The following is a 15,950-nucleotide window of genomic DNA, read 5'->3' as shown; positions in this document are numbered from 1 at the left end:
CATCACACACAGATATGGCCGAGCATTGGACTTCCAGAGGGACACCGGACACCAAGATGTAGCGTGAGCGAGGTCTATTGACAAAAGGTGGGAAGCGTCTCGTGCCTACTTAGAGGCCCGACTCGAACGTCTCACACGAATCAATTGCTTTTCTCATAAAAGCTGAGAAAAAGAGAGGCAACTAACATGACGCATTGCCTCTCGGAAGCGGTGATCCTGACAAACATGTTTACGCTCTGGGCAGTTTCATTTCCAAATTTAATAAAAAAAATAAAAAAATAAGCTGCTTTAGAATTGGGTAATTTCGACAGGAGTTTGATGCAACATGGCCACACGTCTCGGGAAGATCACTTTAAAAATTGCCAAGGGTGATCATTACTTATTAGCACGATGAGATGCCTCTTGAGTGCACCGCACTTTAAATAAAAGTCAGTCTATCGTGTCTTTTTTAATTTGAAGTAAGGACAACTGTATCAGACCTACATGGAAAAACGTGCAGTTTGTCGAGTTTAGTTGTTATTCAAAGGCCTGTGCAGTGATTAGGAGCTTGGCTGTAAATTGACATCAATTCAAACTCGCCTTGTTGACAGCCGTCGGCACATACACACCCACACACAAAGACACTTATAGTTGAATGCGCCTGATGCTTATCTGCTGATGCAAAACAAGGTGCTATAAAAGGTCGTTTCATAAATTTGCAGGGATGAATGCATGCTCGTTTGTTGACTCAAACACTACAGGCATTTTTACAATGTTTTTATAAATAGAATAGCTCAGGGTGGGTCAGTCTGATAATTTGTCGAAATTACCTATCAGTTACGATGAGTCTCGATGACATGACGTGGAGCGCGCAAAAACGAAGGTAACAAAAACGCAAGATGAGGCTAATGCTTAAATGACTAAGATAGACTTGCTTTTGAAATCAAAGCCAGGCAGGAGTTAGCATCCCGCCAGAGTTGAATAGTAGCTTGCCAGCTAGCTCCATCAGTGAAGCAGCACTGACCCTACCGCCGCGTCCCGCTTCTCCGGATGGTTAAAAGGAGACTCCCCGGCCACCGCAGCCTCAGGGGACGAATTTGGTGCATTCGGCTGTGCCCTCCTGTGCACTTGTTGCAGGGACGATTCTGTCCACACATGGAGGACTCTACGATTTTATTCTGCCTCCGGATGTCAATGTAAAAAAAAAATATAGAAAGGCAACTTGTGCTCATGTACTGTAGGCCAACCGCACCATTCACCAGAGACAAAACCCCCCCAAAAAAACAGGAAACAGATTCATGAATTACTTTGCTGAGCACAAGGCTCGCAAGATGAGCTTCTAATGTGTGCGTACAGTTTTTTTGTTGTAAAGTGGAATTAGGGGGCATTAAATCGGTGGCAAAGGTTGTAAAACAGTATAAGGTATTGGAACATGTTTTGTGATATTTTTAATGGTCAATATACAAATCATAATATTAAAACTGCAAAAAACTAATACATGGTGACAATAGCAGTTCTCTCGAGTGGCTGTGCGTGTGTGCGTGTGGAGTGTGTGTATATATATATACACACACACACACAATATATATATATATATATATATATATATATATATATATACACACACACTATATATATATACACACACACTATATATATATACACACACTATATATATATATATATATATATATATATATATATATATACACACACATATATACATATACATATACACATATACATATATATATATATACACATATACATATACATATATATATACACATATACATATACATATATATATATATACATATATATATACATATACATATATATAATTTTTTAATATTAAAAATGATAAGAAATCAGCAACGATTTTATACCAAAGATGCATTTTTTCTGACTTTCCGATTATTTGAATCGGCACAACAGCAGAATCAGTTTTAAAACATGATCAAGGCTTGCCATCATTCCAAAGATACCAGTGAGATCTTGATCAACCTCTATTGCACAATTTGTGCAGGGATGCAGAAAATGAGAAGCGCCTGTCAGCTTTGAATCATTTACGAGAGAGGAAGCTGTTAAAAAGAAAAACAGTTACTGATAGCAGTTGGCACGCTCACAAATAAAGATAACAACACACTTACTGCGCTTTTACTCTCTCCGAGAGAACTCGAGCATAGAGGGTATCTGCGTTATCTAATACATAGTCATAAGATAATACCCTCGGCTGCCCAATTTTACAAGCCTTTAACGTTGTCAAACTAAAACATTGGCGCAAGAGGGATGAGAATGAGAGTCTGACTGACCTGGAGACACGGTTGACGATGCAAAGGAAGGCTCCCAGGGGCAGAATGGAGACGAGGAACCAGGGAAAGACGATACCGACCATTGCCAAGCAAAACAGCACCAGAGTGAGGTTCTGTAGCAGCATTTCAGCTTGCATGGTCAGACGCACATCCACTTTGAAGAGAAAACATAAACGAGGTAAGACAAAGTCGAGCGTCTTGAAGCTTGTAAAATTGTGTAACAATTTCGGAGAAAATAAGCCTTAACTGAACAGATTTGGTCCTACAGTAATTCGTAACAGCAGCATCACGCAAGTTCTCAACTCCAGTCAAAGCTTGCTATATCACGGTTGACATACAGTATTGTGGGTTAGGTGCATCAGTTGTTTTGTTCTCTTGTAGTACAGTTACTTAACGACATTGTCCCTGTTAAAGTGAACATTGTTCGGGAATTGAATATAACCTACCACTGCTAGCTAGAACAAATTGGAATCTATAATAGGTGGCATAGATCGACGATGGAGTCAATCGCTTTATCAAACAAAACTAGAGTAATGAAAAACACTTTTAGCATACCTGCCAGTAGCTTCAATTGACACAATCACTGTAACCACAGTGGCTAAACACTATAGCCTGGAAATAGTCTATAGTCTAATCTTTTCTTTTGACTTTTTTTCCTTTGGCTTTTTTGTGGCTTCAGTCTAGCATGCGTGCTATGATGATCGGCAGTAGTCATGTGCTTAAAGGAAAATTCAACCCAAATATTTTCTTTACAAGAAAGCGTTCCAAGCAGCCCCACCAATTTAAACACAGCATTCAGCTTAATATTGCATTTGTAGAATATGAGTTAAGCAACAAAATCCAGCTGTTTTTAGCCATCTCAGGGGGCGTCCATTTTGGTGGTTGGAGAAACTTTCCAAATATGTCTGTTTATTTTACTCATTTGCTAGCTTGTGCATTTAATATTAGCGTTATGCAACGGAGGCAACTTTACATGCGTTAAGAGTCCGTCATAGATGGATGTAACAGAGAGAATCTGGTCACTTTTCAAAATAAAATATTTTTCAGCATCGGATAATAAACCGGAAGTGCTGTGTTTTTTTTCTTTTTTTTTTTCTTTCTTCCATCTGACCACGGCCCGGTGGTTGGGGATCCCTGTGTTAATCCATGTTTAGCTGTTTCTTTTAAGGTTCTTGTCTCTGCTTTGCATATTCAGCAACTGTTTTCATGCATTTCACTGAGTTTGTGATGTTTGACAAGATGGACCGCTGAACCGCTTGTTAGCTTACTTTTGTAACAGTTAATGTCAAAAATGAGTTGCAGTCTTTTTTTTTGTTTGTTTGTAACAGAATGCTAATGGACTGCTTATCATCTTTTTGTACCTGTATGGCAATTAATACTGTTTACTGTTACTTGAAACGTGGCGGGCCTAGTGGTTAAAAGCAGTCTCCTTCACAGAGTTGAGATTTGGGGTTCGACTCTCGGCTGAGGTTATGGAGTTTGTATGGTGCCTCCATGCTTGTATGAGTTTTCTCCAGGTAAGACGACCTTCCTCCCACATTCCCAAAATATCCATGTTGGGTCAGTTGAAGTTGTGTGAATGTGACTTTGAATGTTTGTCAATACAGTATGTGCCCTGCAATTATCTGGAAACCAGTCCAGGGTGTAACCCTGGCTCTTGTCCAGAGTCAGCTGGGAAAGGCTTCAGCTTACCCGCAAACCTACTGAGGACAAGCGGTACAGAAAATGGCTGGACGGATGTGACTTAAAACAATGCCTGTACAGTTACTAAAGGTTTTATAATAAATTGTACACATTGTAGCACCAAGCCCTGCGGCAAATAGCGAAAATATAATTGGTACCTCCCTATAAAGGTTTATGATTGCCTATAGATGTGATAAGATGGCATCAAAACAATACTTTAGTAGATGAGGCCTGTCTAAATAAAGCTCCTTTCATCACTTCAGCATGGGCACTTGGCACTAAATAGCACAAGATGGCACTAAAGCATCCCTTGTGTGTTAAACAAGGCTTTGCGAATATGCTGAAGACCACTGGAATGAATCATAAATGTGGATGACACTTTGCTCTTCCCATTGAGAGCAAGTGCATTGGAAATGATGACACACATCCAATCTCACCCTCATCCATGTCCCTGGAGAATCTGGTCAGGATGCGTCCGAGAGGTGTGGTGTCAAAAAAATGCATGGGGCTCCGGAGGAGTCGGTGGAACAGCTTGTCGTGGAGCACGGACGCCGCCTTCACCGTGCACTGTCAACATAAACACGGGCGTTAGTACACCATGAGAGCCGATACTTGGAATCGCACAGCTTAAAGAAACATGTGGAGCCAGTCGCGGCTTAGGTTAACACACCGTTTGTCATTCCACACACACAGCTTGGATTTATAGATTTATGCTTCTAATATTCGCAGTTGTGTGTATATGGGTGTGTATGTTTCTCTGCTGTCAAATCCTCATCAGTAATGACTTACTCTGACGCTGACATAAAGGTTGTGACCTTTAAATCAGGAAACATTTCACCGTTTGAACAGAAATTACATGTGGCAATGGAGAACAGATTAATTCTATTAACATAGTATTCAACACTTGCAAGGTTGTCATCAAAGCTTGGGGTAGGGAAAAAAAAACCCTCACCCTCTTTGAAAAATGAGCACTTTCAAGTGGCATACATTAACATAGCGATTTAACCTCTTGAATCGCAACGTCATGGCAGGTTAGCTGGTAAAAGAGGAAGCACACACAAGGTGCACCCACTGACACAGCAACGGCAGCCATTCCGGAGTTGCAAAAAACGACGGATGGAAAAATAGATTTGGCCCAGAGGCATCATTACTAGTATTACAGGGGCTATGGAAGCCAGGACAAATGACAGACAAATATGGACCTGTGTTGCATTTTTATGTATTTTTTTTATTGCATTGTATTTGTTTTCAACCACACGGCAGTTAAAATTTGGGGGGGATTCATGAACGTTTCGGTTTAAAAACGGGGTCACGTAACGAATTTTTTTAGCTTCCTCATCCCTAGTGAAAATTTGTCAGTGATTGCTGAAGTCATGCTGTTGTCTGATATGAACAAAAGCACTCGGGCTCCAGTTTGAACACCCAGCGATCATTTTGCTACCGTGCCCTTTAAAGAGCTAAAAGCTTGTTTGTTGTGGTTGGGGATCAGTGTGTGAGGCCTGTGAGGAAAGCACTGCAGGGCTCTCTTACCTTTACAAAGACCAGGCCTCGTATGGTTTTGAGGAACAAAGCGGCGCCCATGGAGATGACATAAATGGTGGAATAGAACTGAATGTGAGGGTTGAGCCTCATGCTGTCCTTCGCCATGGTCTCATTTGCGGCGATTAATGAAGCGTTCTGGCGGGGTGGCATATGGAGCAAGAAATGAATAAGGTTGAGTAGATTTAAAAAAGGACAAAAAAAACTTTTTGGTCCCATGTTGGGAAATTTCTCCCTAATTAATGGAGAAAAGCACACTTTAGTAAACAATAACAAAAAACAATCACAATCACTCATCGCCGAATTGCTTTCATTTGGGCGCTTTTCTCAAAAGCCGCCATCTGCTTTACGGCACATCTGCTTGCTCGCCGCTTGCGCTTGTTTTTAATTAAGCTTACCGTTCTGCAGTTATTGTATTTGATTTTATTTTTCTAAATCACCCATGTTCAGAATAATAGGGCTCAAAGGGCTATCTTGGTGTACTGACCAACAGTGTTGTTTTTTATGTTGTTTGCTAAAGAGATATTGATTGCTAAAGGGTGAAAGGACACTTCACTAGGACAAATGGGACATTTGCTGTTAGTAACCAATGTTAAAAACACATTTGTGACTTCTAGAATGCATTATAATTTCCTATAATCAGGCTGCTGCAACAAATCTCTAAGACGGGAAGAGGCAATTGGTGTTAATTAAAAAAAAACATTGGAAAAAAAGTGTTGTTTCACAATACTCAACTGTATTTATAATTTCACATGTACTTGTGGTTGAAAAGCAAAGCATGGAGAGTCTCAGTTTCCAAAATACACAAATGCAGCCAGTGATGTCAATGATGCCAGTCAATTGCGTGTTCATTACCAGCAGCCTCTCAAAATTCCTCTTTGTATTGTTATCATAACGTGTACACGGTAGATGCACTTGACAATTGTGCCATGTTTGTGGTGCAATAAAAAGAAGAATACAAGATGAAAGATCCAGGCTCACCCCGCTGCCCTGCCTAATCCAGTGACTCAGCCACCAGTTGCTGAAAGCGATGCTGCCCGTGGTGCTGAGGAAGAAGATGATGTTGAGAATGAAAATCACCGGACCTCCTGTTGCTCTGATGTAGGCGGCGTACACAGCCCAAGCGACAGCGCCGGAACCCTTCTCTTCAGCTTTCATCAGTTGGTCTGAGTTTAAAAAAAAAAAAAAAAAAAAAGCTGATACGCGACACATCAAGTGAATGAAGAAGAGTGTGAGCCTTCAAGTGTTCAACACTTTTACCTTTTTTGCTCGGTGGCTTTTGGTGGACCATGGCTATTTCCTCAACATGGCAAACCTTTATGGCAGTTACATTGTGCTGTTTGTTTTTAAAATTCTCTCTCACCAGAGTCTATGGAAATGAAAACAGAGGAAGAAATACGGCGAGTGACAAATGTAAATGTGACAAACACACCCCTTGGATGGTTTAAAGACAGATATCAGTGACAGGATCTTAAGCAGTCCTCCAGTAAATAAATATAGCCGTAAATAAGAGAAGGCCTGGTTTTGTATAAACATTTCCAAGCTACTGGGTCTTTCTTGGGATTGTGAATTATTCAGCTTGTAGTGTCATTTTGTAGGGGGAGTGACGGTGCCTTGTTGAAAAGAATCTCATTTTGATGCCCCGGCCTTACCTCCTGTTGCATACTGCTGAACAGAGCAGCATAGTCACGCTCTTTAGCCATTAGCTGAGCGTGAGTGCCGTGCTCGGCTATCTGCCCGTCCTTCATGAGGATAATATCATCGCATTCTGGCAGGTACTGAAAAAAAAAGGCAAAAAGTACACGTGACATTGATTCGGATGATTAAAGTCATCCCTAAGGTGAAACTGGAACAAAGTGCCATATGCCACCAGTCTGTCAGTTAATTAAATTTGGAATCATTCACATGCAGGTTGCCTCTTCCTCACCTGCAGCTGGTGGGTCACAAAGAGAACCGTCTTGCTTTTAGCCGCCGCCCGTATTGCCTTTTTGAAGATGTGAGAGCCCACGCACGCATCTACAGCGCTAAGAGGGTCATCCAGGAGGAGTATCGGGCGCTCGCTGTAGAGCGCCCGGGCCAGGCTAACTCTCTGACGCTGGCCCCCGCTAAGATTCGCTCCTCTCTCTCCAATCTGCAAAGGAAGAAAATGCATTCCTCTTGATGCAGTGACACACAATTTCAAATGGAAAGTACTTCTTCTGACTTTTGGGACATTTAATTTTGCAGCACAAAAAGACAGCAGACAAAAAAAGCAATCTAATACCTCTGTCATGTCTCCATATGGCAGCTCTGCGAGATCTGGGAGAAGGCAGCAGGCCTCCAAAACAGTATTATATCTGAAGACGAATCAACAATGTTGAATTTGTGATTACTTTGACTGCCTCTGGTACTTACTCATGTCACCATAACTTACTTGCTTTGCTCAAACTCCTTCCCAAAAAGGATGTTCTCCTTCAGGGAGTCATTGAGGATCCAAGCTTGTTGGGACACAAAAGCGAAGCCTCCGCTGGCGGCGACGTTGCCTTCTAAAAGGGTCATCTGTGACGCACGTAGCAGGTCATTACATTCAAAGACTGAAGGACTACTTGCAATTGATACAAGGCCAGCATCCAGCTCTTACTTGTCCTAGTAGCGCTGTGAGAAGAGAACTCTTCCCACTTCCAACACCACCGCAGATTCCAACCAGTGAACCCTAGACAGCCAACAAGAATAACATTGGCGACTCAAACCTTTTAAATCACAGCTGTCAAACTCAAGGCCAGATCGAGCTCTCCAGGTCATTTAATGTGGCCCGCAAAAGCCTGCCACAATCTTTCCTTGACTTGTTCATAAGCAATTACCGGTACTCTAAAAATGACAACAATCAAATACAGAGGTAATTACGTAATATACGGTGACTATTAGGGTTTTCACAAACTAATTAGGGAAGGGACAAAAAGGGTAACTGCCGCACACACTTGGTCCATAAACACAATGCAGCTCAGCTTCTGGCTAGTGGACGTCATTACTAGCGTTATGCTTTTGGCAGGCAGTCCCCCAAAAAAGTGTGGTACAAACTAGGGCCGGACAAGTAAGTGAAATTTCCAATTTTGGCTTCTCACAATCATAAATATATTATCATCGAAGAAAAATGATTCATGTGCCGAACAGTGCGGTGTTTGTAAGTTGTTGTGCATACACATTGAATGTACCGTGGTGCTTGTGCAGCAAGCGTGTGACGTGTTTGTTATTCTGCCCTCCATTGGTGTGCTTTGAGCTGTTTAATGACACCCCAGTTGGAGTTTACTGTAACACTAAACACACAAAATGTGATACTCAAGGTCCCAGGTTATCCCAGGAAGTTCCAAGACCTTTGGAAATAAAATACAACAAAATAAAATCAAATGAACACGATAAAGAGATCAGTTGCTTATTGGTGGTTTGAACGTGTGCAAAAATATAATGCAGCAAAGGTGTGGATGCAGCAGAATGAAAGTGCTTTAAATGATATTTACAATGTGATTTGTGAGTGATTAAAAAATAAAAAAGATTGTTTTCCTGGTAGTTAAACAAATACAAAGTTTTGAAATCAATGAATCATTGTTTTTATTAATTGTGGTTTCACTATCAATCAAAATAATCACGATTATTATTTTTTTCTATTATCGCCCAGCCCTCGTACAAAGGCAACATTTCAGCAGCCACTATCGGGTGTTGGGATGGAGCCAAATTAATCAAAGCCATTGTTTGTGTTTTTATATTTACACTGTTTAAATTGTTACTGTTTGCCTGTGCTGCATACTTCATTTCCCCAAAATAAGACCAGCTATTGATGTTGCACTTTCCTTAAAAGAAAAGTTACTGTACAATATGTGAAGCAAACTATGACTGTAAAACAAGTTTTAAGGTCATTTTTGGCATACCGTTACACGCCTAGAGCTAGTGTGGTTTCACCGTTCTAACTGGCACCCTGAGGGCAACTAAAACCATGATGTGGCCCAAGGTAAAAACAAGCTTGACACTAAATGAAGACATCTATTTGGATGTGGTTCTCATACCCTCTTAACACGCAGGTCAATACGGTGCAGTGTCTTGTGCAGTGGAGGCCGAATGCTTTTCGTGGAGGAGATGGTACTCTGTGGACTCTCCTGCTCCATGTTGGTGAGAAGACTCTGGGCGTTGGGGTTCTCCTTCTGGTCTTTGCTGTCCTCGGTCGAGATATACAGGCTGAGCCTCTCCCGGCGCAGCAAACGTTTCATCCCCCCACACTGCTTCTTTGGGGGCGGGTTAGGCTTGGTGGCCGGGGTTCGTGATTTCTCCCACGCCAGTGTGGCGTCCTGGAATTCCACCGCATTGCAAGGGTCTTGTGTTTTGATCAACACAGCTTGTCGGGTGTCCATTGTGAAAAGCCTCTGTGCAGACGGGAGAGCTTAGATGACTTAAGATTCTTATGTAGGGAAATTTCCTTCATTAATAACCGGGCTAATAAACAAGTACCATCTAAAAAAATACTTGCTCTCAAAGTACCACCATAAAGACCAATACTAAAATAAAGTAGACTTTTTTTTTTTTTTTTTTTACAAGTTTTAATTCCTTAAATGTATACATTTAAGGTTTGTTAGTCACTCTAAGATTATGCAGTTTGAACTTCAGCACTGCTTGAATACAGGAAAAAAACTTCAGTAAGGTACTTCAGGCAGATGTGCTAAATACTATCCTGGATTTAAGGATTACTCAAAGTTTCAGGATCTGCGGACCCCCTACTTGAGTTCCACGCCATTTTCAAGGCAACAGACAAACTATTTCTTCATCATGCAAGTGCACATAAACAGAATGTCCTTTTGGTGCTTTTGCTTACTTAACCCTTTCTGGCTGTGTGAAAATATGTGCCACTAACATGTGACTTTTACCGAATATTTGTAACACAGATGGGGGTGTGGACGGATCCAAAGTGTTATCAGCATCAACAGAGGAGTTTGTGGGGGTTGCTTTGAACACAAATCTGGCACCACTGCGGAGGTAATTCATGTGTATCACTCACCTGGAATCTTTTCACTGCCACGGCGCCCTCTGAAAGGGACCTGACAGCCAGGGGCGTGACTTTTAGGGCGAAGGTCATGGAGTTAAATACAGCAACCACTGTGAATGCCTATGTGTGGGAAAAATCAGAGTTAATCTATTGATACTCTCCTGAGGCAAGGTCTCGTCATCATGAAAAGTCTTTGTGCCAATACCTCTGCTGCAGTAAGGTCATAGCCCAGGGCCATGTGCAGGGTGAACGTGCACACGCTGGCTATCACCACGACGATAGGCGCCACGCCCACTGTGAGGCTCTGGATGAGACCAGCTCTTTCCAGTATTCCCCTCTCCTCTAATCTCACCTCTGTTGACGAGACAGAAAGGAAACTTTAAGGCTATCCACCCAAGCATCCATTTACAATACTGTTTATCCTGTTCAGGGTCACAAGGAGCTGGAGCCTGTCTCAGCTGGGTTGGGGCTAAAGGCTGACAACACCCTGGACCGGTTGCAAGTCAATCACAGGGTATATAGAGACACTCACATAATGTACACAATATCACTGAAAAAGAACTGAACTCAAGTTGTCAGCACTGAAGTCAGGCGAGTGACCCACTAAACTGTCACTAAGTTTAAAGCAACTTATTTTAAAGGATTACATATACTTTTTCCCCCACAATTTCAAACAATTCATATTCAGTAATATGTCAAACATCAAGAATTATAGCACCCTTTTCTTCCCCCCATTTTATTGAAGGGCGGCCCTCTCTCACACAAGTGAGCTTCAGCTTAGAATGTAAATTTGATATTGAATTGGATGATAAAGTCCCTCCTCGAAAATGGAACAAAGGGCCACATGTTACCATTCTGTCGCTGAATTCAATTTGGTTTGGAATCATTCCTGTGCAGGCTGCCTCTTACTCACCTGCAGCTGGTGGGTCATAGAGCACCGGCTCAGTGCTCAACTGCATAATTGCTGTTGCCAATGGTGAGGACAGATTCCCTTACCAGGACGACTAGGAGCGCATGTGATCACTCACAAAGACAGCATGGATTGTATTTTCCCTTGTGGAGTCAGCACTTCATTAGCAAGCCCCTGAATTACACTTTTCAGTTAGTGTGCGGATCCGTGCATGCGACGCATGCAGCGGACACATCGCCAAACACAAATACCCCCTCAGCCGCCATTGTGTCGACAATTTCACTGAGCCATCAAGCATGTGCTGCCGATCAGAAGCTAATACTGTTAGGTAACCCTAATCTGTGCAACCAACAAGACTCTCTCCTTAGCTTTTGGCTTTGACACAATAGTCTTACAGATTGTGTAATCTTTGTCTTCAAAGTGGCAGATTTTCAGGGTGGTTCTTATTTTAATTAGCATCAATATGATAACACGTTTTATATATTTGTGGATACGCTGCTAGCTAGAACACCTGAGTGGACCAAAATAGACACTGATATAGTTTCAAAGACCCTCAGAAAATCCTGTCAAGTCAAAATCACAGATGTATTTCTGTCCTGGTTCCTTCAGGCTTACATCAGCAAAAATCACATTATCCCATTTCTTTAAGTGTGCCTTTCCTGCATCACGAAACACAAGGTGATCATCTTCTCTTCATGACACTGTAATCCTGTGGACTGAGGTGGCTATTAGGCTGAAAGGCGATTAATCATCATTCTAACCAGTAATCACAGGACAGCGCTAAAACAAGCCCCAGCAGGCTAATTGAGAATAGCATTTAAAAGGAGGGGGAACAATCCTCATCAACAATCTACAGCGAAAGTCCTGGTGAGAAAAGGCCGTCACTAATTCATGTGCAAGTAGAGCGGCCTCGACAGTCATTCGCAGTATCGTAAGGATCCAAACACCTTGCAAATTAACCTTGGGGCCAAGGGATTCAAACTGGCCTTTCCGATAGCGGGCGGCACAGGGAGATGACTTAAACGAGCTAATGAAAATGGATTTATGGTTGGGATTATCTTGCCAGTCCACTTAGGAGGATATGACTTTCTTTTCCAGGTGATAAATTTGCATTAGTCGGGACCTTCGGGGACAGCTGCTGAAATGAGTTGACGCCAAGCTTAATTAGCATGCGACAGCATGACTTTACGTTCCTGGCCGGAGCATGAAATCATTGGTGTACGATGACAGGAAACCTACTGTGAATGTTTTGTGCAAAGGCATCTTCCCAACAATACATCTTGATGAACTTTATGCAGCCCAGGATCTCATTCATCAGCCTCACGCGCTGGTCAGTCACCACCACACACTTCTTGCGGAAATACGCCGTCAGCCTCGACGCGAGCATCTGTCCAGACGGCAAGAGAGAGAAGTGGGGGGGGGGGGGTGATGACAAGAAAAAATAAGAAACGGGAGAGGAAATGAAAGCAGACAAAATCACATTAAGCTGCATTGCAGGCCCTCCAACAGGGCCGGGTGGAAAAATGACTTTCACATCAATACCAGTGGAAGCTCAGTCTGAGTGCAATTGGGAAAAGAGCTTCAGAGTGGACATGAGGTTGATTGCAAAATATATATATATATATATATATATATATATATATATATATATATATATATACACACATATATATATACACATATATATATATATATATATATATATATATATATATATATATATATATACACACATATATATATACACATATATATATATATATATATATATATATATATATATATATATATATATATATATATATATATATATATATATATATATATATATATATATATTTTTTTTTTTAACAGTTGGATGTGCAGGATAAAATGAGATGGTTTCCACAATCCAAACTATTTAGAAATGAGATGATAACTTCAACCAACCATGGCGGGATAGAAAATGATGAAAATGGCTGATCCAATTAAAGCGGTGGGCCCCAGGAAGTAAGTCGTATAGGTCAGGCCAAGGATGCCCACAAGGGGCCCCCCAGCCAGCAGACAGCCCACAGAGACGGCCTCATAGAGACGCTGTCCATCGGTGGAGCAGATGTTGATTAGCTGGGAAAGAAACACAGTGGAACATTAAAACCAATAGGTCCTGCACCTGAGCTTATATTGTGCAATACTCAACATTCCCCAATACTGTATTTTTATCCAATGTTGTTCCTAATATTTCACTGCAGCACTGTCACTTACAGTATTTTTTCCTCTGTACTATGTACAAGCTAAAATGAGTGTTTCGTCATACTTTATATGTAGATGTATGTTGGTGTGTATATACACATGGTTGTATAATGTAACATAAGCATACCTTTCAGCCTGGTGTTGCCTCTATTCCATTTTTATTTTAAATTGATCGTCATTTAAGTTTTAAATGACATGTCTGTTCTTGGTGTTGGATTTTATCAAATACATTTCCTCCCAAAATGCGACCTATACTCCAGTGCGACTTATATGTTTTTTTCTTCTTTACTTTGCATTTTATGGCTGGTGCGACTTGTACTCCGGAGCGACGTATAGTCCGGAAAATACGGTACATTAACGGCTACATTATGCTGCCGTCTCTGAGTGACCAATATCTTTGCTGCTGTAACGCTGAAAATGTCCCCACTGTGGGATCAATAAAGTCCTTCTTATCTTATCTTATCTTAAGACTGTAAGACGTACACTAAAATGTACATTGGACTGATGAGAACTTCCACACTGGACACTTAAACTGTCCAATTTTGGACAATTAACTGTTATAACGCGTGACATAAGCATCATGTGAGCCATCAGTGTACCTGTCTAGACTCTTTTGAGCCAGCATCCAAGGAAGTGTTTAAAAAAGACACACAGATGCACAATTTGGGGTGGAAAGCGGCCTCCAAGTGTCCACTTTACATCATCTGCAAGTGGAGATGTTTTAGCAGTTCCTTATAAATGTATTTTGAGCATGGCAATCTCCTGCATGGACTCCAGCAAGCGAGTCCGTTATCCTTCCGCGCGCCTCACCTATGCTGAATTTAAAGGGAATGAGAGGAGCTGCTGCGACTAGCTGGGAATCAAGTTGGCTGTGTTCACTCCCAAAGACGCAATTTCTAGCTGCGCCCGTCTGCAAAAATCCCCAAAGAAAGAAAACTCCACCCATGCGCAGTTAGACTGCACTTTGTGCTACACTTGCACTGGGCACAAAAATAGACGATATACTGCAATGTTAGCTTCTCATACTACCCGCTAGCTAGCTTCCAGGTTTTGTTACATGTTCTGAGCAGGTCCAGTGTTAGAGGTGTGGCTTTTGTTTGAAGGTTTAACATTGCAACAGTGGTTGATTCCGTGATATTTGTGTGACAGTTCAAAATTTAGATGCGTAAGGTACATCAGCGACATTTATTACGTGTTATTGCCATCTTATTTCAGTTAGGTAATTTTTTTTTTTCATTGATCACCAGAGCTTGAATTTAACTCCTTAATTCCTGCTATGTATTGCTTGAAAAAAAATCTGAAATAAAGTGCATCCTTACCCTCCTCCATCATTAACATGTAGCTTCTTGTCAAACATTTTAATACCAGATTTTTTTTTTTAAATGACATGTTGATGTAAGACTGGTTAACCTCCGACTATACTTGGGGAATGTTCAAGTGTAACTTAAAACATTACCCATTTAATTACCGGTAAGGCAGGTTTTATTTGGGCCTCCGTACATTCATCGCATTCATGCAGAAGACTTGTTCAGCCCTTGCCAAGGCGCAAAGTAATATTAATAAATAAATTTATGCATATTCCCCAATGTTAGTGTTATGTGAGGACTTCTCTAAAGCTTATACAGCCTCTGTTCTCACGGGCAAAGGAACTTAATAAGGGTAGAAATTAAATCTGCCTCAATCATCTTCCTGTGGTGCTCTGCAGAGAGGTACAATTCAGTGATTCCGCCCTACCTCGCCGGGACTGATGTCTTTGGTGCTGCGTAGGCGGAGGATCCTGTTGAAGGCGAACGTGAGAGCCGCCCCGCGGAGGCGAGCAGCCGTGCGATAGTTGACGGCCCACATGAGCGCCAGAGACCAGGAGCGCATTAGCTCCATGGCGAAGATGCCGGCAACCAAGCAGAGTCCGTATTTCACGGAGCGCTCTGAGCTCTGGGAATATTCCAGCAGGGCTCGAACCAGAAGTGCCTGGGAAACAGAAATGGAAGAAGGTAAAAGAATAGTCCCAGAGCAAATAATTGCAATAACATGGTTGAGGATATTATCAACTGATATGACAATGGTTTTGTTAAATGGTATTATTCTCAGCATGTAATAACTGATCCAACACAGTGAACACATTCAGAACAATTTTGTGTCAGATTGTGTGCTGCCAAAATCAGACAAATGAGTCATTGTTTTTCGGACTAAAACCCTCTTACTGTAAGGCTATTAGTTTAGGGCAGCAAAAAGTACAAAGCTGCACATGAAACGCACTGTAAATCAGTTTACGTCACAAAGACAAGGG

General features: G+C 41.6%; 1 protein-coding gene across 1 annotated transcript in view; it reads right to left on the bottom strand.

Annotated features, from left to right (window-relative positions):
- The window catches only part of LOC147151707 (ATP-binding cassette sub-family C member 5), a 38,003-nt gene that overhangs the window by 9,838 nt on the left and 12,215 nt on the right, over positions 1-15,950 (bottom strand). Inside the window, exons 5-20 of the mRNA XM_086015817.1 lie at positions 15,398-15,631; positions 13,364-13,537; positions 12,674-12,821; positions 10,730-10,878; positions 10,537-10,644; positions 9,554-9,907; positions 8,137-8,208; positions 7,930-8,054; positions 7,780-7,852; positions 7,444-7,647; positions 7,169-7,294; positions 6,777-6,885; positions 6,498-6,682; positions 5,508-5,654; positions 4,415-4,544; positions 2,295-2,448 (exon numbers count right to left, since the gene is read on the bottom strand). Coding sequence (XP_085871943.1) covers positions 2,295-2,448; positions 4,415-4,544; positions 5,508-5,654; positions 6,498-6,682; positions 6,777-6,885; positions 7,169-7,294; positions 7,444-7,647; positions 7,780-7,852; positions 7,930-8,054; positions 8,137-8,208; positions 9,554-9,907; positions 10,537-10,644; positions 10,730-10,878; positions 12,674-12,821; positions 13,364-13,537; positions 15,398-15,631 — 2,492 coding nt within the window. The remainder of the gene's footprint in view (positions 1-2,294; positions 2,449-4,414; positions 4,545-5,507; positions 5,655-6,497; positions 6,683-6,776; positions 6,886-7,168; positions 7,295-7,443; positions 7,648-7,779; positions 7,853-7,929; positions 8,055-8,136; positions 8,209-9,553; positions 9,908-10,536; positions 10,645-10,729; positions 10,879-12,673; positions 12,822-13,363; positions 13,538-15,397; positions 15,632-15,950) is intronic.

This window comes from Filicampus tigris, chromosome 2, assembly GCF_054856515.1.
Source record: "Filicampus tigris isolate MCC_2025a chromosome 2, RoL_Ftig_1.0, whole genome shotgun sequence".
Lineage (NCBI taxonomy): Eukaryota > Metazoa > Chordata > Actinopteri > Syngnathiformes > Syngnathidae > Filicampus > Filicampus tigris.
The sequence above is the reverse complement of the archived record's forward strand: the minus strand, read 5'-3'. Positions and strand labels throughout refer to the sequence as shown.